This window comes from Osmerus eperlanus, chromosome 25, assembly GCF_963692335.1.
Source record: "Osmerus eperlanus chromosome 25, fOsmEpe2.1, whole genome shotgun sequence".
Taxonomy (NCBI): Eukaryota; Metazoa; Chordata; class Actinopteri; order Osmeriformes; family Osmeridae; genus Osmerus; species Osmerus eperlanus.
The window spans coordinates 1,184,270-1,208,773 of NC_085042.1; the positions used below are offsets into that span (position 1 = coordinate 1,184,270).

Below are 24,504 nucleotides of genomic sequence, written 5' to 3' on the forward strand. Positions count from 1 at the left end.
TGATCTGATGCTTATCTGACAGAGTAACACCTACACATCCACGGCGCATGCACAAACAGATCAGATTGGTTCAATGTTTTAACATGCACACATTACCACAACCCACAAGTTATTTGTGTATTTGCATGGTGGTCATGAGCAGCTGGTGTGTTATCAGATCCTGGCACTGAACAAGACCAAGGAGAGGATGAAGCCCTACCACACCCAGCAGGAGCAAGATGACCCAGACATCAAGAAGATCAAGAAGGTAAAGACACACACAACCACCTCACACACACATCCCACACTCACCATACACACCACACACCCACCCCACACTCACTACTCAGACAACACAAACACCACACACACCACACACAGCCACACCACACGCTCACCACATAGCCACCACACACACACACACCACATAGCCAGCCCACACAGACCACCCACACACCACACACCCAGCTAACCTGCATGTGGAGGGAGATACACTAAGACCAGCTAACCCATTTGTCTGTATCTATGTGTGTGCTTGTAGGTCCAGGGCTTCATGCGAGGCTGGCTGTGCAGGAGGAAGTGGAAGAGCATCGTCCAGGACTACATCAGCTCCCCCCACGCTGAGAGCATGAGGAAGAGGAACCAGATTGTCTTCAACATGGTTGAGGCAGAGACAGAGTACGTAGCTATTACACACACAGTCTGGTCCTGGTCTAACCCTAGTTCTAGTCTGGTCCTGGTCTAATTCCAGTCCTGGTGTAACCTTACACCTGGTCTGTCTAGTCGTGGTCTAACCCTAGTCCTGGTCTAACTCTAGTCATGATCTAACCCTAGTCTTAGTCTAGTTCTGATCTAAATCTAGTCCTGGTTTAACTCTAGTCATAGTACAACCCTAGTCCTGGTATAGGACATGTCTACGATTGGCCGGATGAAGGTCCGGTTGATGGACAAGGTGATTAAAACAATAACAGCTGGACACCTGAATTTTGGAGGGGAGAACAGAAGGGAAGACAAACGTAGAGCACACATCAATAAGAACACACAGACACATATGCAAATTACCTTGCTGATAATTGTAAGCTTATTATTATCAGCAATTATAATCTGTTTATTGGACAAAGTGTCATTATTATTCATAATCTAAAAAGGGTTATTGTCAGTGTGTTTACAATACTGAGTGTTTACATAGTGACTTACATTATTCTCAAGTCTCTTGTCTAAAGTTCAATTCTGAAGTCAATTGATCAAAAGTGTAAATCAAGCCAAGTCACATTTCTTTGTTACTCAAATCCAACTCTTAAAGCCAAGTCCTGTTCTAAGCCTAGTCTGGTCTGGGTCTAGATATGTCCACCAGCTGTCTATCCTGGTCAACTGTTTCCTGCGGCCACTCCGCATGGCAGCCAGCTCTAAGAAGCCTCCTATCAGACATGATGACGTCAGCAGTGTGTTCCTCAACAGGTGAGACTATACATTGTACACACCATAGACCAGGGGCGTTGTCAGACATAAAGCCCTACTGGGGCACAGGCCCCTATTCATATCCCTTTTTTTCTTACAAGCTTGCTGCGCAAAATGCACTACTAGGCTATAGAAACTCCCCTTGCTTAACACACTATACAACAGTTCAGGGACGCAAGTTTGATATCAGCTTTGGTAGGGACATCAATGGTTAATGCGAGCGTGCAATTGTTTTCCGCATTCATTTGAGCGCAAATAAGTTTGAGCTTCATGTAATATTGTTTTTATGTTTTTGTCAAAATAAGATGATCGATGGCCTATCATGTAGAAACTTTATTTAGTTTTGTAATGTTTTTTTACAAACAGCCCCCGTGTCCCTCGGGGGCTCATGTGGGGGGTGCTCCGGGAGTACGGGGTACCGGACTCCCTGATCGGGGCTGTTCGGTCCCTGTACGACCGGTGCCAGAGTTTGGTCCGCATTGCCGGTAGTAAGTCGAACTTGTTCCCGGTGAGGGTTGGACTCCGCCAGGGCTGCCCTTTGTCACCGATTCTGTTCATAACTTATATGGACAGAATTTCTAGGCGCAGCCAGGGCGTTGAGGGGGTCCGGTTTAGGGACCTCAGGATCGGGTCGCTGCTTTTTGCGGATGATGTGGTCCTGTTGGCTTCATCGGGCCGTGACCTCCAGCTCTCACTGGAGCGGTTCGCAGCCGAATGCGAAGCGGCTGGGATGGGAATCAGCACCTCCAAATCTGAGGCCATGGTTATCGACCGGAAAAAGGTGGAGTGCAATCTCCGGGTCGGGGAGGAGATCTTGTCCCAAGCGGAGGAGTTCAAGTATCTCGGGGTCTTGTTCACGAGTGAGGGAAGGATGGAGCGCGAGATCGACAGGCGGATCGGTGCGGCGTCCGCAGTGATGCGGGCTCTGCATCGGTCCGTTGTGGTGAAGAAGGAGCTGAGTCGAAAGGCGAAGCTCTCTATTTACCAGTCGATCTACGTTCCTACCCTCACCTATGGTCACGAACTGTGGGTAGTGACCGAAAGAACAAGATCGCGAATACAAGCGGCTGAAATGAGTTTTCTCCGCAGGGTGTCCGGGCTCTCCCTTAGAGATAGGGTGAGAAGCTCGGTCATCCGGGAGGGGCTCAGAGTAGAACCGCTGCTCCTCCGTGTCGAGAGGGGCCAGTTGAGGTGGCTCGGGCATCTGATAAGGATGCCTCCTGGACGCCTCCCTGGTGAGGTGTTCTGGGCACGTCCCACTGGGAAGAGGCCCCGGGGAAGACCCAGGACACGCTGGAGGGACTATGTCTCTCGGCTGGCCTGGGAACGCCTCGGGGTCCCCCAGGAAGAGCTGGTGGAAGTGGCCGGGGAGAGGAAAGTCTGGGCCTCCCTGCTTAGGTTGCTGCCCCCGCGACCCGACCCCCGGACAAGCGGAAGATGATGGATGGATGGATGGAATGTTTTTTTAGCCTACCTCAATTGTTTGCCAAGTCCGACACCTGGACTTCTGTGTGCGTGCTGCGGCATCGGTTTGTGTTTTTGGTTAAACTGCTTAGATTTTACAAGCGTTGATTGGGATACTGCGTTTATTTTTTCCGGGATTATCAATCTAAATGAATGCACTGACTAATAAAGTAAATTGTTAAAACTCAAACTTTTGATTTTACTGGGGCACAGCAGATTTATACTGGGTCACGTGCCCCAAAAAAAAGGAAAAAGGATCTAACGATGCCCCTGCCATATACCTATATAACTAGACCAAGCGAATCGGCTCTTGAAAGATGTTGTCCCAGTTCGTTTCTATAGAAAGTGTTAAGTGGTGCAGTGAGGCAAGCGAGAGCTTGAAACGGACCGCGCCATCTTTCAAGTTCCGGCTTGTCCAGTCTTGCGCAGAACAGTAGGTGTATTCGACATGGACTGCGGCTGCATGAAACGACCGGCGAGAGTAGCCGCTTGCAGTCGGGGAGGAGTTGAAAACGGCTCTGTGAAGTCGGACATTCCAGCTTCTCGTGGTTTGCTGCGTTGACGTCAGTCATGGCCGATTAAGCGCTGTTTGCTTACTTTACTTTATTTATAATTAAAGTCTTTCCGTTAGTGAAGAGGCGGACTAAAACCCTTTCTTTAACAATTTTTATTCAATTAATCAGTTTGGTCCGGATTTGAGTGTTAAACTGAAAACTGAAACTGAAGGTGTCAGAATAATTACAAAACACGCGTCAAAGTTGTCGTGTGTGAGTCTGGCCAATCATGAAATAGCTGTGTCGTCATTAGAACCCGTGCAGTTGCTCTTGAGAAAATGCGCTCGGCTACACAGCCGGCCGTTCTCAAATCGATCTCACGGTACTTTGATGGCTACGTCACAGTAACCTAGCCTCGGCGCCGTCTCAAGTCGGAAAAAAAGTCTAAGTCTAATTCACTGTTTCAAGTCAGGCGCCTGCAGCCGGCTGCAGCGCTGCATGAAGTCAGTCCATGTCGAACGCACCTAGTGACATGCTCCTAGCTCCGAGGCTCGTGCATGCTCGCAACTGGAACCTGGAAGTGTTTTTGATCCGCCCCTTTTATCGAGAATGCATCGGTTGGTGACTTGGCCAGCGAGAACGCATCTGATTTCCCAGAAGTAATTGTAAGATAATAACCAAGAACACGCATCTCAAATCGTTTTCCGTCCTGCGGTCTTGCAAGACCGTTTTCGCAAGGACACTTGGCAAGAACATTCTTCTCAAGAACGCAAGTACGTTCTTAGCGTTCTTTGGATTGATAAACAGCAAATGTATTCATCTTCGTCTTTGCTCCAGGTAGACAACAATATATGCTCAAGCCTTAACACTTAACATTATATAGTTATTGCCTTTATCGTGTCATTAATGTAAAAACGTTAATGACAAAAATTTCAAATCTGCTTTCAAATAACGGGAATAAAGTCTACAAACAAAATGCTAGTAGTATGAGACAGGTTCGAGAATGTAACAAAAATATATTGGGGAAGATAGTTCTGGATATGTTGACTTGAGTTTATAGAATGAAATCGACCGAACAAGCCTGGTACCTAATCGGAAATGCAAACCAACATCCACTGGGGCCTTTGCCTCAAGCTGAGGAGCAAGGGGTGGGGACTTGGTACACATCCAAGCGGCCACCTCCGGGCCTGAAAAATGGCTTAAAGTGCAATACCGCCGATGGTCACCAGGGGCTGCCTCCAAAAAACTCTGGCTCCAATTGACTCCCATTCAAAAATCGGCAACTTCTCTCATGAAATACTAAGTCAATTTCTTTTTCCACAATTCATTATGCTGTCATTAGGTAGATTCCCTTCTCCTTATCAGTGTCCTGGTGGTCCATCTGAAAATATTTTTTTAGATATTAGGCCTCAGATCAGTATACTTGGGGGCGTGGATGGCTTGATTGATAGGTCTACTAGCCAGGGCATAGAGGAGAAAGGCCGTTAGCGAGGTGGGTGTGCTTTGTGTCCTCGGCTTCTCCCGCCCTTCGCCCCTTCCCAACTCCGCCCTCTCGTCCAAATGTGGTCACTTCTGGCTCCAAAAAACAAAGATGGTGACCAGGAAGTGCAAAAATTAAGGCTTCAAAACAGGCTTTCACAAACCAATGGGTGACGTCACGATGACTACGACCAATATACAGTCGTGGCCGTAAGTTTTGGCAATGATAAATGTTGTGTTTTGCAAAGTTTGCTGGTTCAGTATTTGAGGAAAATGTTTTCACGTGTTTCTATAGAATACTGGAATACAATAAGTAGGGCTGTCCCCACTGAGTCGACTAGTCGACTTTCTGGTCGATATGCTCTTGGTCGACTAAGATTTTTTAAGTCGAGCTGCCGTATTGGCAGTGTGAGATCTGATTCCCGCTTGTGTCACCATTGCTGAATTAAAGACATGTTCTACAGAAATTGTAGATTATATTATTTAAGACAAATAAAGCAACTCTAAAAATATATAATTTAATAGAAAAGGTGTTATTGTTTTCCCTTTCGTTAATCTGCGCTTTGTTTTGGTTTGTTTTTTTGCACACGGCACAAGCACAATTGGCTGCCGAACTACAAACTCTGCCATAGCCTACTTTGTCGGTGTTATTAGTCAAAATGGCAAAGAAATCTGTGGTATAGCAGCATTTCATTAAAGTACATTTACATTTACAAAGTACCGGGTGACTCGAAAAACTTTGAATGCAAACTCTGCCAACAACGGTTTATTTTTCATAGTTCGACGTCGAATATGATGTAGCCTACCACCTGAAAAACGTAAATTGGCCTAGGCCAACTTCGCTCATGCTAACACGCTGGGTTGAAAAATTAATGTCATTCGATTTGGATCCAAATCGAATGACATTCATTTTTCAACCCAGCGCGTTAGCATGAGCTAACGCGAAGAAAATAATGTCATTCGATTTGGATGTGATAAGAATCACATCCAAATCGAATGACATTATCTTCTCCGGCCAAGACAACAAAATCTTTCTCTGTTGCACCGTTCCCCACTCGGCTTCTACGTAAGTTTGCATGCTGCACGTTTTCAGCCAGTGATCAGCGCGCTCTGACGATTTGCTCAAACAATATTTTTAATTTGTAGTACATTGTAAGAGATATTACATAATAACCAATCAGGTATTTTGTATTATATCGGCATTCGGTAACAACAGGACTAGTGACACAAGACTTATTATTACTAATTAGCTTATTTTATAGCGGCTGAATCTGGAATGTCCAGCAGCTACATTGAGTCAGATCGGGAAAATGTTTGTACATTTATGTTTGTCTAGTTGTCAATCTCCCTTCTTACGTATGTATTTCTTTCATATTATCTCTTAAAACAGTGAGGTAAAACATCACACAAAAGTGTTTGATGAAAAACATTGTGACATTTATAGAAAAAAAACCTGTTTCAAATTTTGATTAGTCGATTTTCAGAAGTGTTTAGTCGAGTCTTGGTTGACCAAAGAAAATCTTAGTCGGGGACAGCCCTAACAATAAGGAACATTTCATATTTTTTATGAAATGTGAAATTAATCTACCTAATGACCAGTGGTGTAGTGGTAAAATTAGAGGTGGGTAAACTATGAATTTTATTATTTATTTATTATTACATTCATTAGGCCTATTTAGATGGAACCAGTAAGGTTGGCTTGTACCTGCATCATTGTATTTGAAAGCACGTTATTAGGCTAGCCGCTAGCGTTTGTCCCTGTCTTAATGGGATGTTGTGCGAACCAAAACAACGTTTACAAACGTGAATTGATCTTACTCTGTACTTGAGGCCTTTTGCCGGCATCTGTGGGAGTGGGAGCACTCGATGGTCTCTTCAAAAATCGCCTGATATCCATGGCTAACTTTCTCCTCTATGCCCCTGGCTAGTAGACCTATCAATCAAGCCATCCACGGCCCCAAAAATACCAATCTTTGATCTCGCTAATGACACCATAATGAATTGTGAAAAACCCCCAAAACGTAGTATTTCTGAGAGAAGTTGGCGATTTTTGAATGGGAGTCAATTGCAGTTGCCCAGAGTTTTTTGGAGCCAGCCCCTGGCGACCATCAGCGGCATTGCACTTTAAGCCACTTCCACATTGGCATTTTTCAGCTCCGGAGATTGCCCCTTGTCGGCTACACCATAGATATATATAAATTATATATATAATAATTATAATATATGCTAAATTTTCAACCGATTTTAAACGGTTTGGTTTGTTATCAACGTCAGAGATGTCGTTATGCCACTGCATACTTATGAATAATTATGTTTTTTTTTTTATATATATATATATAGAATAGATGTATGCAGTGGCATAACGACATCTCTGATGTTGATAACAAACCAAACCGTTAAAAAATCGGTTGAAAATTGAGCAAGTTATGGTTATTTAAAAAGTACATGTAGAACCAACACAATGTTATGGGTGAGCGAGTTGACTGTAGCAAGATGGCCGCCATGGGCGGACGTTCGACTCCGTTGGCTGGCAACGCGGACGAGACTTAAGGCCGCAATATGCTTCTCCGACTCCGTTTACGGATGGGCGGGCTTACGGATACGGACGGATACAGACGGATAGACTGCGTTTATGGTTCTCCGTAGGCTGTGGGTGCTGAAAACAATTCACCGCCAGAAAAGAAGGTGGCGCAACGGTTTTTTGTAAGTCGTTGTCGAGTGTTTATTTACCTAGGTTATCGAGAAGTCGGAGCAAATTTACAAATGAGCCGTTTCATCAATAAAATACGCACATTTTCAGCAACTACACTGCCCATTTCTCGTCACATTTTAATTCAGATGCTGATTTACATGTACTGTTTAGCTGAAATATGAATTGTAAAAACTTACAGCAATGGCGGTCAAAGGATTCTGTTCGTCCTGTTTATCACGACAACCCCGCCCCTGACGCAAGCGGTTCTTAATACTGACCAATCACAGCCAAGGGGGTATCCGTAACTATCCGAAATTACGACGGATAGTTAGAAAATTCAGGAGGTGCACGTCGAGCTCTCCAGGGCTCTCCGAGGGCTCTCGGAGAGGGCGTTCCCCGTAGAAGAGGGCGTTCCCATGTGTCCGTTTTTTGGAAAATGGAGAAGCATATATCGGCCTATAGCCTTTATATATATCTATGGGCTACACAGCCGGCAGTTCTTGAATCGATCTCACGGTACTTAGATGGCATACGTCACAATGACCTAGCCTCGTACCGCCTCAAGTCAGACAAAAAGTCTTACCAGCATTCACTGCTTCAAGTCAGCCAGCTGCAGCCGGCTGTTGGCGCTGCCAGCACTGCATGAAGTCGAACACACCTTATGATACAAACCCACGCACACATTAGGGTTGGGTATGATTTCAATTTTGTCGATTCCGATTCCGGTTTTCGAATCTGGTTCTTTTTTAATCTTGGTTACGGTTCCAAGAATTTCTTGGAGAGAAAAAATATAAGAACATAATGTTCTGTTCTAGCTCTGATTCTGATGTGCAAATAGACAAAGGACAATGTCCATGGATGTATCCTGTGAAAAACATGTCACGCTTTCTGTAGGCTATTTATTCAACAACATTTTTAGGCCTATTATCTTATCATATGCTTACACTATATAACTACAAAAAGCATACAAAGTTGATGTCAAATTATGAGATGGAAATAGAGATGGGTAGCCTAACTTGGGAGTCAGGTGGCTGAGCGGTGAGGGAATCGGGCTAGTAATCCAAAGGTTGCCAGTTCGATTCCTGGTCATGCCAACTGATGTTGTGTCCTTGGGCAAGGCACTTCACCCTACTTGCCTCAGGGGAATGTCCCTGTACTTACTGTAAGTCGCTCTGGATAAGAGCGTCTGCTAAATGTAAATGTAAACCTACAATTTATATTTATGGGAAATTTGTTAAATAGCTACCCGACCCATTTGTGCGTAGTGTCCGATCTTGCTGCTATCAACTACCAAATTAACGTGAACACTGCTGATACAGCTCTGCAGCTAGCTAGCTAACCTACTATAGGAAAACACACAGCTAGCTAACTCCTACGTTCATCAAGACTCAATTGTTTTCTGGCATCCTAGAACGTGAAAGCTGGAGTCGCCAAAAGATTGTCTGTGGCGACAGCTATGCTCTAATCCAGGGTTCTCCAATCCTGGTCCTCGAGGGCCGCTGTCCTGCATGTTTTAGATGTTTTCCTGCTCCAGCGCACCTAAGCGGCCCTCGAGGACCAGGATTGGAGAACCCTGCTCTAATCCCCAACATCCATCTATCCATTTCTATTGGCCATGCTTCGCCAAAGACTATCTCGGAACTCTCCAACGAAGTAGTTTGAGCAATTTTGCCTTTATTTGTGCCCCACGTTTCATTTTGTCGTGCGATCATTAATGGAGAGCTGTAAATTCAACCAATCAGCCTGTTGCCATGTGAAAAGCTCAACCGGGGGAGTACAAGAGACAGTGCGGTAGAAACCTATTTCTTTTTTTATCTTCGTAAAAATACCACCAAGGGATCGTAATACCCTTCGTCATATAGTTAGGAACCTAAGTGAGGAGTCGAAATGCGCGTGTCTTATCGAATCCACGTTTCTTGGAAATTTAGAATCTTTATAGTTACAACCCTACAACCCTACCCTACAAATCATTCACATACACTCATATTCACACATACATGCCTACATGTATGTATTTAACTTGATTTTCCTTCTCTGTGTGTACAATGTTCCTCAGTGAGACCATTATGTTCCTGCATGAGATCTTTCATCAGGGCCTGAAGGCTCGCATCGCTAACTGGCCTACTCTGGTGCTGGGTAAGCTGCTCTCCCTCTCTCTCATACAAACACACATGTGCACACATACGCACACACACATACAATCTCATCTGTTTCCTCTGTCTTTCCTCTGCTATCTCATCCTAAAGCAGACACACACCTGATAGACAAAGGATGGCCTGACACACAGACAGACCATAATTCCTCTACCCCTAAAACCCACCCTGACTAATGAGAATCACCAAGGAGACCCAATCCTGAAGCAGGGCTTGTTCAGAGACAAAGACACAAGTGTTAATGATGCATTCAGAGAAAGAGGGAGAGGAGACAGAGGGCGAGAGGAGAGAGAGGGAGAGAACGAAGAAAAGAGGAAACAGAGGGAGAAAGAGGAGAGGAGTCAAAGGGAAAGAGGAGAGAGAGGCAGTAAGTGAAAGAAAGGAGACAGGAAGAATGGAGAGACTGAAGGAGAGGAGAGACAGAAAGGGGGAGAAAGGAGCAAGTGAAGCAGAGGGAATAGAGGGAGACTGGAGAGGAGAGACAGGTAGACTAAAGAAGAGGAGAAACAGAGACAGAGGAAAAAGAAGGAGAAAGACAGGAAAAGGGAGAAGAAGAGGCTGAATGATAAACAGACAGTCTGCTCTCCACTGGCACTAGTCTGGTTCTACTTTGGTTCCAGTCTGGTTCTAGTCTGATTCTGCCTTGATTCTAGCCTGGATCTACTCTGGTTCTAGTCTGGTTCTGCTTTGATTGTGTTCTGGTTCTGCTCTGGTTCTAATCTGGTTCTGCTCTGGTGTAGTTGTAAACTAACTGTATAGTCTGGTTCATTCTGAGTGGATGAATGCGTATAAATGTGTTTTCTCTAATGTGCCCTCCCCACCCCCAGCGGATCTGTTTGACATCTTGCTCCCCATGCTGAACATCTACCAGGAGTTTGTCCGTAACCACCAGTACAGCCTGCAGGTTCTGACCAACTGCAAGCAGAACCGAGACTTTGATAAGCTGCTTAAACAGTATGAGGCCAACACTGCCTGTGAAGGACGCATGTTGGAAACCTTCCTCACATACCCCATGTTTCAGGTAACACACCCATTTGCATGTATGCATGCACACACACATGCAGGCACATACAAACACATGCAGGCAGGTACACGCACATATACACACGTACACATACACAATTGACCATCCATCTCTAACCTGTGTAACTCATCTCCGCCCCTTTCTGTTTCTTTCTCTCCCTCCCAGATCCCTCGCTACATCATCACTCTACATGAGTTGTTGGCACACACTCCACATGAGCATGTGGAGCGCAAGAGTCTGGAGTTTGCCAAGTCCAAGCTGGAAGAGCTGTCAAGGTGTGTGTGTGAGTGTGGGTGAAAGCGTATGTACAGAGCTGCCAACATACACGATTTTGGCGTAGCAGATGCAGAGGCATTGCAGATGCATAGCAGCATTACCCAACAAATCGATGTAATTATTTCAGCAGGCAGCCACGTGCATGTGTTGACATCCAAACAGCCGTAAAGCTCACATATAAGCCGTCTTATGATTCGTCCCTTGCGTCGGCAAAGAGCCAATACGATCAGACGTTTTTTTTTTTTTTTTTACTGTATAATACAAGAAAACGTAGCCTACATCCTACTCCAGAAGAAATGTATACCATTTTTTGTTTCTAAGTATACTTCTTATAAGTATATCAAAAGTGAACTATTTTCAAAGCATATTTAAAAGTATATCAAAAGTGAACTATTTTCAAAGCATACTTAAAAGTATATCAAAAGTGAACTATTTTCTAAGTATACTTCTTAAAAGTATATCGAAAGTGAACTATTTTCTAATCATACTTCTTAAAAGTATATCAAAAGTGAACTAAAAGTGTACTATCCATTTTTTAGTACACTTATAGTATACTTTAATAGACTTTTTTTGTAAGGGTTGGCAGCTGCTAGCTTGTGATAAACTCGTGTTAATATCTGTGAATATTAACACTTTAAGTTGCACAGGCACCCTGAGGGTTTCTACCTTTTCCCATTATAATTGCACAAGTTAAATCTAAGAGACTATAACATCAGCTAGATAACGAGCTATCATTTCATGCAGATTGAACTCTTCCATTTAAATCGTTTAAGGTTATTTAAAGTTTCCTTATCTAGCTAGTTAGCTAGCATAGCAACTAGATTACCATAGCAATCAGAAACATAACTTTAGCTGCAACTTTTAAGCTTTAAGTTTAATTTCTCAAAATCAGCTCACCAATAAAAAGCAGTCTTGGGTTCAAAGTGATTACAACCACTTGTATGATGTTAAATGGCTTCACATAGACATTAAACAATCCTCAGAGAAATAATGTGAAATCAACGGAGCAAGGGCTTACTACTCTGATATGAATGTAATGTTAGCGAATGAGGGGTGAGAAGCCCCCCTCCCCCTTGCTAATATTTAGTCTCCGCTGTTCGTCCAAAGCCAAATCTATTCTTGAGGTTCAAAAAAACTGTTTGGCTTTGAATGTGAGTAGTCGATCGCATTATCTTCTGTCCCGTCGTTTGAAATAAACCTTTTAGCTCTGGCATTGGTCTCCCATTATTGGGTGTGCTTTGCCTTCGGCAAGGGCACAACCTTTGTTCTCTCACATATATATTTATTATTATTTATTTTTGCCCCCCTAAGCCTCAGTCAATATTTGGACTACATTGACAACCTAGGTGTCAAAAGTTTCGTCTTGGTAGCGATTGAGTTGCTTGTATTTTTATTTACGTTCCGTTGCATGGTTTAAGTCGAAATTGGGTTTTTGTGCCAAAAAGTGCCTTCTGTCAACGAAGGGTACACAGTGCTAGCCTACGTCACTACGTCAGCACACGTTAGCAACGATGCATGGATACAACGTGATAGAGACGTTCTAGCATGCAAGTTGGAGCTTGGATTATGAGTGAAAAATGCCAACTCCCAAAATTACCAACCATTGGGCCTTGTTGAGAAAGCAATTTCGACTTTCAACTGCCATCTCGGATTTTTGATTTAGGTTGTGAAAGTCTTTGTAATTTGAGCGAGTGCGGGTCGCCCGTGAGACTACTTAGGCGGCAGCCATGCAAGCGTCACAGTAGTCTAGTATTTTCGTAATTTTATAGTTCGGTCAATTCTACACCAAAAAACAGAAGGAGGGCAATGATATGACGATATGACTATTGTGAAGACAGCCAGATGGTGAGATTTTAATGTAGGTTGCTGTAAAAACTTTGATTGGTTTGCTACGTGAGAGCCCCGTCAGCCTCCGTTGACGATTGCGTCAGCTGTTGTCGATCTCTGATGAGTATTTTCTTAATTTCGTACCACGGTCAATTTTGTTTAGCTGTTTAGGTCAGCTGTTTCAAAGGGTGTTCTTAATGAAATATGCAATATGAGTAGGCTAAATGCTTGAAAATATCACTAGAAGGGAAAAACTTAGAGGACGGACCCACCTGCAACCGACGCAAGCAAGCACACCCTACAATTTCCCCAGAAATTGTACCCTCTCTAGTTTATCGATTGAAAGTCCAGTTTCCAGGCTCTTGCACTCGCCCTTCATTGAGGCAGAGGCACTATTTGCCTCCCCTCTGCTTTTTCACTGCGGTTTTATGTCGGCAGTGGCGCCTTAATGCACGGGCTTACGCCTCGGACACACTGGCTGCGAAGCGCCTGGACGCGCCGCGCCACGATCGGCTACAACTGAGCAAAAGCTGTTCACACCAGACGCGCATTTCTCCGCGCCGGTCACCAAGCCTTTCAGCTACTCTGAGCTTTCCTTTACGCTGACATGGTACATAAACATGGCATTGGTTATATCCCAGCATTGATCCTTATCTACGTTGTCCTTGTAAAATTGTTGCTGGGGGTCATACAACAACTCCCTGTGCTTTTCAACTTCAAGAATTAATTTGATGCTGATTTTAGAAATCGACTTGGGGGTTCTCTCTCAGAATCAGAATGGGATTTATTCACCATGAAAGTTTGCACAGACAAGGAATTTGCTTTGGCAGGAAGGTGCATAAAATAAACATATAGGGACCTAAAATTTAAATATGTAGACTATCTATACTAAGGGTACATAAACTAGCAGTACTAAGTGGAATTAGAATTAAATAAAATATACAATAAAATATAAGTTGCCGTAATTTACAATATAAAAATACAAATATTACTAAAAATACAAATAAATGCAAAATAGGCTCGGTAGGCTATATCTGCAAGCGTGTGTGTTGTGTGCAACGCGTGACAACTCGTTTCTCTCAAACAAACAAAACAACTACGGGCATGCTAGCTCAACGGATCAATCCGTTTATTTTCATTCGTTTTCATCAGGGTAACCACATGTAAAGGACGTTCGTTACCAACATTGTGTAATTATAAAGTCTACAACTTTACAAATGTTCACCGTAGTCTACAATTAATGGAGTAAAATCTTAATAACATGTTTTTTTATTAAAATATATCAACTAGTATGGTGTATTTCATCATCCTGCAGCCGATTTCGCAAGCGTCTCGAAACGATCGCTGCAGATCGCAGGCAATCGCGGTGCTTCGCGGCCAGTGTGGTCGGCCCCATTTGATAACATGGGCGCCGAAAGAAAAAAGGCGGCGCTTTCAGGCGCGTCGCAGCCGATCGCAGGCAGTGTGTGCCAGGCGTTACCTGGGCTTAAGCCCGGGGCCTCGACCAATCAGGGGCCTCTTAATAATAATACAAAATAATAATGATGATAAACATCCGTATTCGCGGTGTCATTACTCTGCTCTACAGTGGCATCTGGTGGTGTATGTGGAGGGAGGCCCCCCCTCCCCCTTATCTAAACAAAATGTAACAAAAACTAGAGAGGGTACAATTTGTAGGGTGTGCTTGCTTGCGTCGGTTGCAGATGGGTCCATTTAATATGAAACAAGCTGAACCCCCTTGAGACAAGCTATTCTAACAACGTTGTCACCCGCAGTATTTTTCAGATGGAATCGCGATTCAAACGGTACCATCTGCTAACTGAAAATATGCCCCTAAGCGCGACTTTTTGGTCTAAGTCTAGAGCCCTGCGTGGAAAATCTGAATTGTGCTACGAGCAAGCTAGCCTAGCTGCTGTTTGCTAGCCAAACTACAGAGGGGATTGTTTGAATGCACCGGAAATTAAAAACGTTTCTTTTGACATAAAGTTTAGGCTGTGGCATTTAAGACAGCGACGCACCACACAAGCTTGAGTTTAAATACATTATTTATTGTGACATTACTTGAATTGCTTAAATGTATAATGCTGCTAGTACACCATGGCAAGATACGATACTTGCTGTGCAACAGCAATGCACGTTGTATCCATGCGTCGTTGCTAACGTGTGCTGACGTTGTGACGTAGGCTAGCACTGAGTTCCCTTCGTTGACACAAGGCACTTTTTGACACAAAAACTGAATTTCAGCCTAAACCGTGCAACGGAATGTAAATAAAAATACAAGCAACTCGTGCGATTGTGCGATTAGCGGGCGGGGGGTCCATAAGTCCATAGCCCAGGGGCCTCAAGTGCTATTAAGACGCCCATGTATGTCGGATCAGACTAATAGGTTATACACATACGTAAAATACATTTTCTATTCCACAGATAGAAAGGACATATAATAAAAGTGTCTGGAAATATGTACAGTGGTGACAGACAATGAGAAAACAAAAGGCATGCGCTCAACCCAGTTTGTGAGGGATTGCACATTCTGAGATGAGGCGCAGCTCGTTGCTGCCTCATCTCGCGTGTCTGTTTGAACAGGACATGCGCAAATTCAGTGATTTTGATTATAAAAATGCGTAAAATGATTCGAATCATACATAAATTACATTTATAGCACAGATCAGTAGAGAAATATTAATATATATATTTGTATCATTATTTGTTTTTTGCCAACCCTGACCGCACGTCCCTGATAGGCTACATTGTAGACGAATCAGATTGATTTGTGTGATGTGTTTTTAACCTGTCTTTATATGACCTAGATTGCATCTCAGAACACGTAAAATCTCTGGCCTAAATGTTTTTTTGCTACTACTATTAAAAACACAATGTTGGCAGCTCTGTATGTATGGTGTCGGTCAGACAAAAACACTGAAGCATTAGCAAGACCTGTAATCTCAATATAAACTAGTGTGTTGTATCAAATAAACAAAAACAATTTGTATGGTTTGTATGTAATGTGTGTTTGGTGTGTATGATGTGTGTGTGGGATTTGTGTCTGTGTGGTGTGTATGTGGTGTGTGTTTGTGTCTGTGTGCGTCTAGGGTGATGCATGATGAGGTGAGTGACACAGAAAACATCCGTAAGAACTTGGCAATAGAGAGGATGATTGTGGAAGGCTGTGACATCCTACTGGACACCAGCCAGACCTTCGTTAGACAGGGTGAGGCGCTCTACGTTCCCCTAACTCTAACCTTTTACTTTACTCTACCCCTGACCCTCCAAGCTCCTCTAACATTGACCCTCTACATTCCTCTAACCCAGACCCTCTACATTCCTCTAACCTTACTCTCTAAATTCTTGTAACCTGACTCTACATTCCTATAACCAGACCCTCTGCATTCCTCTAACCCAGACCTTCTACATTCCTCTAACCAGATCCACTACATTCTTCTAACCTGACTCTCTACATTCCTCTAACCAGACCGTCTACATTCCTCTAACCAAACGCTTTACATTCCTTTAACCTGACCCTCTACAATCCTCTCACCATACTCTCTACATTCCTCTAACCAGACCCTCTACATTCCTCTAACCAGACCCTCTAAATTCCTTGAACTTGATGCTTTACATTCCTCTAACCTGACGCTCTACACTCTAAACTTCAACGTCTACATTCTTCTAACTTGATCTTCTATGTTCCAGACGTCTACATTCCTCTAACCTAGACATCTACATTCCTATAACCTGACGCTCTACGCTACTCTAACCCAGACCCTCTACATTCCTTTAACCTAGAACGTCTACATTCTGTTGCGCTCCTCTAACTCTGACCCTCTACGCTCCTCTAACATAAACCCTCTACGTTCTCCACTAACCTCGACCCTCTAACCTCAAACCTCTATATTTCTCCAACCCTGACCCTCCAATCTCCTTTAACTCAGAACCTCTTTACTTCTCTAATCCAGACCCTCTACATTTCACTAACCCTGACTCTCTAAGCTCCTGTAACCCAGACCCTGACCTTGGATCCTTGGGTGAACACTGACCCAGATACTGTACCATCTTATCTCTCTACCCCCTTCTTCCCCCTCCTCCCCTCTTCTTCCCCATCAGGATCTCTGATCCAGCTCCCGTCGGTGGAGCGAGGTAAGCTCAGTAAGGTGCGCCTGGGCTCTCTGTCTCTGAAGAAGGAAGGAGAGAGACAGTGCTTCCTGTTCACCAAGCACTTCCTCATCTGCACACGCAGCTCAGGGGGCAAGCTGCACCTGCTCAAGGTCAGGCACATACGCATGCACATTCCTGTAATCACACGCATGCACACACAAACATACTGTGGCAGCCACTGAGAGTTAGAGGGCTGAAATGCATACAATTCAGGAGGTTGTACACAGAAATTGGGGAATGGCACAATTGTTGATACAATTGACATAATTGTTTATTTAACAAAAAATGACCAGGTCACAGCTGTGTGGCTCGTCCGCTGAGTAGAGAGCGGGAAACCATTTAAAGTTGCAGCCCTCTACCCTCATCACACATACACACACTCACACCTACTACAACCCTTCCTGTCTACAGCAAGGAGGGGTCCTCTCTCTAATAGACTGCACTCTCATAGAGGAGCCTGATGCTGCCGATGAGGAGGGTGAGTCCACCATGCATGTGTGTGTGTTCTTCCCCAGCTCATCAACTTGCGTAGGTGTGTGTGTTCAGATTGCTAGGCTGTGCAAATGTGAGTGTGGATGTAGGTGTGGGTGTTCAGATAGCTAGGCATGCGTATGTGACTGTGGGTGTAGGTGTGTGTGTTCAGATTGCTAGGCTGTGCGTATGTCAGTGTGGGTGTAGGTTTGTGTGTTCAGATTGCTAGGCTGTGTGTGTGTGTGTGTGTGTGTGTGTGTGTTTGTGTTCAGATTGCTAGGATCTGTGTGCACCATTAGTCCCCAGTAGACTGTGAAGTCTCATTACCAGCCCCCTGTTACTCAGCTAGGTTCATTAGTTTCCCTCCTCTCCTGATCTTTCCTACCTCCATCTTCCTCTACCCTACTCTCCCCATCCCTCTCCTTATTTCTCATCGCCCAGGTTAATTATTTTTCCCCCTCCCTCCTCTTCCCATCCCTCCTTCTCCCTGATCCCTCCACCTTCCACCCTGCTCTCCCCATCTTTCCTCCTCCTGCTCCTCAGCCAGGTTAATTAGTGTCACAGATTAAAGTCTACACATGGCCTCCCTTTAAAATATCACATGGCCATTCCTTTAAATGCCAGGGTCTAATCCTGTGACATCATCACTCCATTATCTGTGTGTGTGTGTGTGTGCGCATGTGTACATTTGTGTGCGCGTGTGTGTAGCTAAGTCAGGCCAGGTGTTTGGTCAGCTGGACTTCAAGCTGGTGGTGGAGCCGTGTGATTCAGCGTCCTTCACTGTGGTTCTTCTGGCTCCCTCTAGACAGGAGAAGGCTGCCTGGACCAGTGACATCAGTCAGGTACATACACTCACACACACATACACTGACTTCATTCTGCAACTGTGTATGTATATTCATTATGGTCATCAAAGTAATATTCTTCTGTTTTCTTCTTATGCGTCCATCCCTCTGTCTCCTCTCTCTCTCTCTCTCTCTCTCTCTCTCTCTCTCTCTCTCTCTCTCTCTCTCTCTCTCTCTCTCTCTCTCTCTCTCTCTCTCTCTCTCTCTCTCTCTCTCTCTCTCTCTCTCTCTCTCTCTCTCTCTCTCTCTTTCTCTCTCTCTGTCTCTCTCTCGCTAGTGCATAGATAATATCCGTTGTAATGGTTTGATGACTAGTGTGTTTGAGGAGAACTCCAAAGTCACTGTGCCTCATATGATCAAGTAAGAAAACACACAAGCACATACACACACATCCATGCACGTATACTGTGGTAACCCGAGGCTGAATCAGCCCCAGCAGGCCAGTCAGCACCATGATCAGCTTCCCGCGCTGAAGCACAGGTGTGTCGTGGTTGGGAGGTATGTCACTTTTTCTTGCGTCCGATGAACAAGCTAGGTTTTATTGACCGGGGGTGAAGAAAACAGTCTTAGACTACTGCCAAACCTGTCTCGAGTGTCAGCTCACACGAGAGACCCACTGATACCCCTGCCTATCATAGATGTTCTCTTCGAGAGCTGGCTATGGACATTGTGTGGCCCTTGCCCAAGACCTGCTGGGGTCACCGTTATATTCTAGTGTTAGTAGTCTATGCCACACACTACCCGAACGCGGTGCCGCTCCGGGCCGCGACAGTTAAGGCCGCAGCAAAGGAACCATTCACATTGTGCAGAAGGATGGAAGTTTTTTTTACGGATTCAGGATCCTGTTTTATGTCCTCTGTTATAAAAGAAATGTTGAGATTTTCCCATATGAAACATCTACAGAAATTTTTATCCTCCTCATACATATAGAGAAAACCCGTAGAGAGGTTCAACCAGACACGGAAATAGTTGCCCGGAAAGTGATCAAGGAGAATGGGAAGAATTGGGACCAGATCCTGCCATATGTACTCTTCTCCTTCCATGAGGTACCCCAGGCCTCCACATGTTTCTCCCTCTTTGAGCTCATGTACAGAAGGAGACCGCGGAGACTTCTGGACATTGCCAAATAGGCCTAGGGAAGTTTTCCGCACTGGGATTGAGCACGTCGAGCAGATGCAACAGCGCTTGAGACAGGTATTGTGGCATATTATATTGTAGTGTGTAATGTCCGTGACTGCAGTTTATATAGTTGATGGCCGTATTCCTGCACTTCTAAAATGCAATTCAATGTGCAAGTAATCCAAGTATTCAGCGTAACTGAATACGTTACAAAATACATTTTTGGGCATGTATTCTGTGTTCTGTAACAAAATACGTTTTGAAAGTATCCTTCCCAACACTGATTGTGGATTTTGGAAGTGTGTTGGCGTACGGTCTAACATTAGCCAGCATACTAGACAAGTTGCTAAATTGATAGCTAAATTCAGTTAGCTAAACCACTGCCATGCTGACAACACGCAGCTGTACCTGTCGTTCCCCCCGACCGATCCGGGGATCTCAGCTAGGATTGAGGCCTGCCTCACAGACATCTTCGCCTGGATGACCGAGCACCACCTCCAGCTGAACCTCGCCAAAACAGAACTTCTCATCATCCCGGCTAAACCCTCCATCTCCCACGATCTCTCAATCACCCTGGGATCTGCGACGGTGACCCCTTCATCCTCTGCCAGGAACCTTGGGGTTACCATGGAAGACGAGCTCTCCCTCACGGCCCACATTGCTGCAGTCTCCCGGTAGTGTAGATTCACCCTCTACAACATCCGGAAGATCAGGAGATACCTGTCTGAGCACTCCAACCAGCTGCTAGTCCAAGCACTTGTCCTTTCCAAGTTGGACTACTGCAACTCGCTGCTCGCTGGTCTCCCAGCATGTGCAACCCGCCCTCTTCAGAGGATTCAGAACGCAGCGGCCCGCCTGGTCTACAATCTACCCAGACGCTCCCATGTTACCCCGCTCCTCATCTCTCTCCACTGGCTACCCATCATGGCCCCTATCAGATTCAAGACCCTGGTGCTGACCTTCCGAGCAGTGAACGGGACTACACCCATCTACATCAAGTCTCTCCTGCAGCCTTACACCCCCACCCGTCACCTACGGTCTTCTTCAGACAACCGCCTGGTGGTCCCCCCGCTCAAGACCGCCCGGTCCCAACACAAGCTCTTCTCCTGTCTGGCCCCCCAGTGGTGGAGTCAACTCCCCACCTCCATCAGAGACACTGACTGTCTCTCCACCTTCAAGAAAAGGCTCAAGACGCACTTGTTCCGGGAGTACAACGGTACTTAGGAATGGTTCGCTTGACCGGATGTTAGTTTTCTCAAGGTTCACAATGACTCTTGCTTAGAGACTTGTTGCTCTTGTGGTTAGTGGTAACTGATTTAAAATGTTTGTACTCGCTGTGATATATTGTTTTTATTATTGTTGCTTGTTTTTTTCTACAGGTACACTTGCACTTATAGCGGTTCATGTTGTTTAATTGTAACTTGTTTAACTACATGCTCTTATGGTTCTTCCCTTTGGCACTTACTTTGGTTGTTCACAATGTGTGCTTCATGTTTTGGCTACTCGCAATGTTTTTGTGGCTATCTTGTGGGAGTCAGATGGCTGAGCGGTGAGGGAGTCGGGCTAGTAATCTGAAGGTTGCCAGTTCGATTCCCTGCTGTGTCAATTGACGTTGTGTCCTTGGGCAAGGCACTTCACCCTACTTGCCTCGGGGGGAATGTCCCTGTACTTACTGTAAGTCGCTCTGGATAAGAGCGTCTGCTAAATGACTAAACGTAAATGTAAAGCTCTCTCTTGGAAGTCGCTTTGGATAAAAGCGTCTGCTAAATGAATAAATGTAAATGTAAATTAGATAGCAAAGGTAGCAATCTGAGGATAAATGGATCAGCAACTGAAGTCTCCAGACATCCCAACCTGCAGAGACTCATTTCAGGGAGGTGGCTTCTCAGTTTTTAAAGACTGCCAGAATGGACACCATTGATGTCTTCAACAGCTTTCAGCTAAATGAGGAGGAGCAGGAGGACTATAATCTGGTAATTACCAAATTTGAAGCTTTCTGCACTCCCCCCAAAAATTTGACATATGAAAGATATGTTTTTAATAGTAGGCAGTCAGAAACAGAGACTGTTGAGTTTATCATGCACTTGAAGCAAAAAAGAAAAGGACCAGATGACGAGTGATCAGCCGCATGCAACACCACAGGCACAAACATTGTTTTCAAACTGGACACTGGAGATCAGGTCAACATCATCCCAGACACTGAACAGTCAAGGTTGCAGGTAAAGCCTGTTGCAAATACAAAGCACAATCTGACACTGAAATCGTATAGTAGGGAGTAATTCTGACCACAGGGATATTGATGCTAAAGATAGATAAGGAAGCACATGTTGTTTCTTTTGTAATTGTGAAGGGAAACAAGGCACCCATCATTGGGTTAAAGTCATGTAGCTTATTGAGTGATAGTGATGGATCAGTTCAGAAGCTAAAAAATGTAGAATATGCATACACAAATGTATTCCAAGGCAAATGAAAACTAAAGCTAAAACACAAAATAGAATTGGATGAGAACAAGAAGTCAGTAGTCCATGCACCTAGGAAGGTACCATTAGCGTGACTCCTTAGTCATAATGCAGAAGAAATGTGAGCTTCTTAGACTGTGTATAGATCCTAAAGAGTTGAATAAATATGTAAAAGAGAGCTCTTTCGGTTGCCAACCAGGAGTGAAATATTTGGAAACATAGCAAGAAGTAGATACTTCTCGATGCTTCTGCTGAGTTTTGGTAAATATATTTAGATAAGCATAGTATCAGTCTGTGTAGATTTAATACACTGTTTAGGCGATACTTATTTAAGAGGCAGCCTTTTGGTTTAACCTCGGCACCAGAGGTCTTCCATAGAACAGATCAAGAGTGTGCGAGGCACTAAGGTATTTATTGATTATGTCCTTATTTGTGGATCCAGCATTGAGGAAGACAACTCCGGGTTGAAGCAAGCATTACACGCAGACAGAGCTCACAGGCTTTCAACTCAGTGTTGGGCAGCCCAGCTATGCACCTTCCAGCCTAGTGACCGAGTCCTAGTCCCCACCGAGGAGGGTCGTATGAGGTCATCCAGCAGGTTAGGGACGTCAACTACCAGGTACGAAAGCCAGAGAGGTGCAAGCCCACGCAGTTGTATCACTTCAACCTACAAAAAGAAATGGGACAGATCACTGGCACTTTCCCCGGTCCCTGGTCTCACAGCCTCTCCCGCTCGGCGAACAATTCTGGTCCAACCAGAAGCAAGCAAGCCCTCTGTGAAATTATTCTCCAACACCTGGATGTCTTTTCAGACCAACTAGGGAGGACTACCATGGCTCAACAAGACATCCAGACCAAACCAGGAGAAAAGGTGCTCCTCCACTCCTACCACATGCCTGAGGCACGAGAAGTACCATTTGAGAGGAGGTAGAGAATGTGCTGCAACTGAGGGTAATAAAGAATTTGACGGTGCCTGGTCCAGCCCTTTCGTCCACGTCGCCAGTCCGGATGCTACGTATTGATTCTGTAATGACTTCCGTAAGTTAAATGAAGTGCCTATCCCATGCACAGCCTTTGTAACTCTAGACGGGTTGTATCACTACACTGTACTCCCTTTCGAGGTGCACGATGCCCCTGCCAAGCTCCAGCGTAGGATGGACCGGGTGCTGAGACTGCACCAGGAGAACACATACATGTACTGCTTACATAGATGACATAGTCGTGCACAGTGGAGACTGGACCACCCACTTCCATTACCTGAGAGGAGTACTGGTCAGCGTGCCTGACGGCCAACTCCAAGAAGTGCTTCCTAGGTCTGGAGGACGCTTACCTGGGGTACTGTGTCGGGTATGGCCTCAGTAACCCAAAGTAGAGGCCATCCTAACCTGGCTGCCCCACCATGAATAAACAGTTAAGTCATTCCTGGGATTGATGGGGAATTAGCAAAGTTTCATCCCCAGATTTGCTACTCTGGCTGGCCCCCTGCACGACTTGACCAAGAGAGACCAGCCCCAACGCATGGACTGGTCGGACGCCACGAATGAAGACAAGGTGCTCAGGCAGGCCCTCTGTCAGCAGCCAGTCTTTGTCACCCCTGACTTCAACTCCCCATTTGTAGTCCATACAGACACTTTGGAAGTGGGCCTTAGAGCTGTCCTTTGACTTCCAGGTGGAGCACCGGACTGGGAACAGTGTGCTGTTGGCCGGGGCACTGGGACCCCGGCTTTCTGCTGGGGATGGGGTAGTATGGAAAACCTGAGGCTGAATCAGCCGCAGCAGGCCAGTCAGCACCATGGTCAGCACCCCGCGCTGAAGCACGGGTGTGTCGTGGATGGGAGGTATGTCTCTTTTGCTCGCGTCCCTCAGCCAGGAATGGACACACCTGCAGTGAATCAGACAATTACATTTTACAATGTCCCAACCAATTACATTTTCTTTTGGCTCTCGGCGAAGGCGGTCGCATTTTTTCTCTCCCTTCCCTGACCTTCCCTGCTTGGCTTCTATCGTATTGTCTTGTCTTGTATACTCGAGAGACTCTCCGCATCACTCTCCGAAGCAAGAAACATGGAATTGATTAGCTGGTCTCAACGCAATTGACACCATCTTCTCGAAGAGAAGCTTGGGTTCGGGGGAACCTAACTGTCCTGACGGGACGTTCGCAGCTGGCTACTCGATGGACGCGTGGGAGAAGTGGCGTGTCGTGTGCCTAGCGGTGCTTTCCGTGGAGGACATGGAAGACATCTACCTATTCGGAACCATGATTACAGGCTTTCTGCTGATTGGATTGGACGCTGCCCTGGTATATCGGAAAATTGATGAAACGGCTACAGCTGTCAAAAGCCCCCTAAGGCTGTCCGACATGATTGATGCGATGGGCAGAGCTGTTGGCGCTCAGACTGTGACTTTACAACGCAACATGGATAACATCATGGAGAAGTTAGCGGCTCTGCAAAAGAAAGTGGACCGATTTGGAGACCATAATGTGTAGACGTGGAAATTGAATGCGGCTACTCGACCAAACAACAACCCCAATCTTATCTGCTTTCGGCCCCGTAACCAGCACAGGCCTTGGCCAAGGCCGTTGCTGGAACAACAACTCCCCTGGAGAGCGC

General features: G+C 45.2%; 1 protein-coding gene across 2 annotated transcripts in view; it reads left to right on the forward strand.

Moving 5' to 3' along the window:
* rasgrf2b (Ras protein-specific guanine nucleotide-releasing factor 2b) overlaps nucleotides 1-24,504 on the forward strand; it is a 70,975-nt gene that overhangs the window by 5,994 nt on the left and 40,477 nt on the right. For both annotated transcript variants that reach the window (XM_062451358.1, XM_062451357.1), the window contains exons 4-14: nucleotides 158-247; nucleotides 521-657; nucleotides 1,321-1,437; nucleotides 9,623-9,702; nucleotides 10,547-10,740; nucleotides 10,909-11,018; nucleotides 15,936-16,054; nucleotides 16,948-17,108; nucleotides 17,410-17,476; nucleotides 18,178-18,311; nucleotides 18,592-18,674. In XM_062451358.1, the coding sequence (XP_062307342.1) occupies nucleotides 158-247; nucleotides 521-657; nucleotides 1,321-1,437; nucleotides 9,623-9,702; nucleotides 10,547-10,740; nucleotides 10,909-11,018; nucleotides 15,936-16,054; nucleotides 16,948-17,108; nucleotides 17,410-17,476; nucleotides 18,178-18,311; nucleotides 18,592-18,674 (1,292 nt within the window). The remainder of the gene's footprint in view (nucleotides 1-157; nucleotides 248-520; nucleotides 658-1,320; nucleotides 1,438-9,622; nucleotides 9,703-10,546; nucleotides 10,741-10,908; nucleotides 11,019-15,935; nucleotides 16,055-16,947; nucleotides 17,109-17,409; nucleotides 17,477-18,177; nucleotides 18,312-18,591; nucleotides 18,675-24,504) is intronic.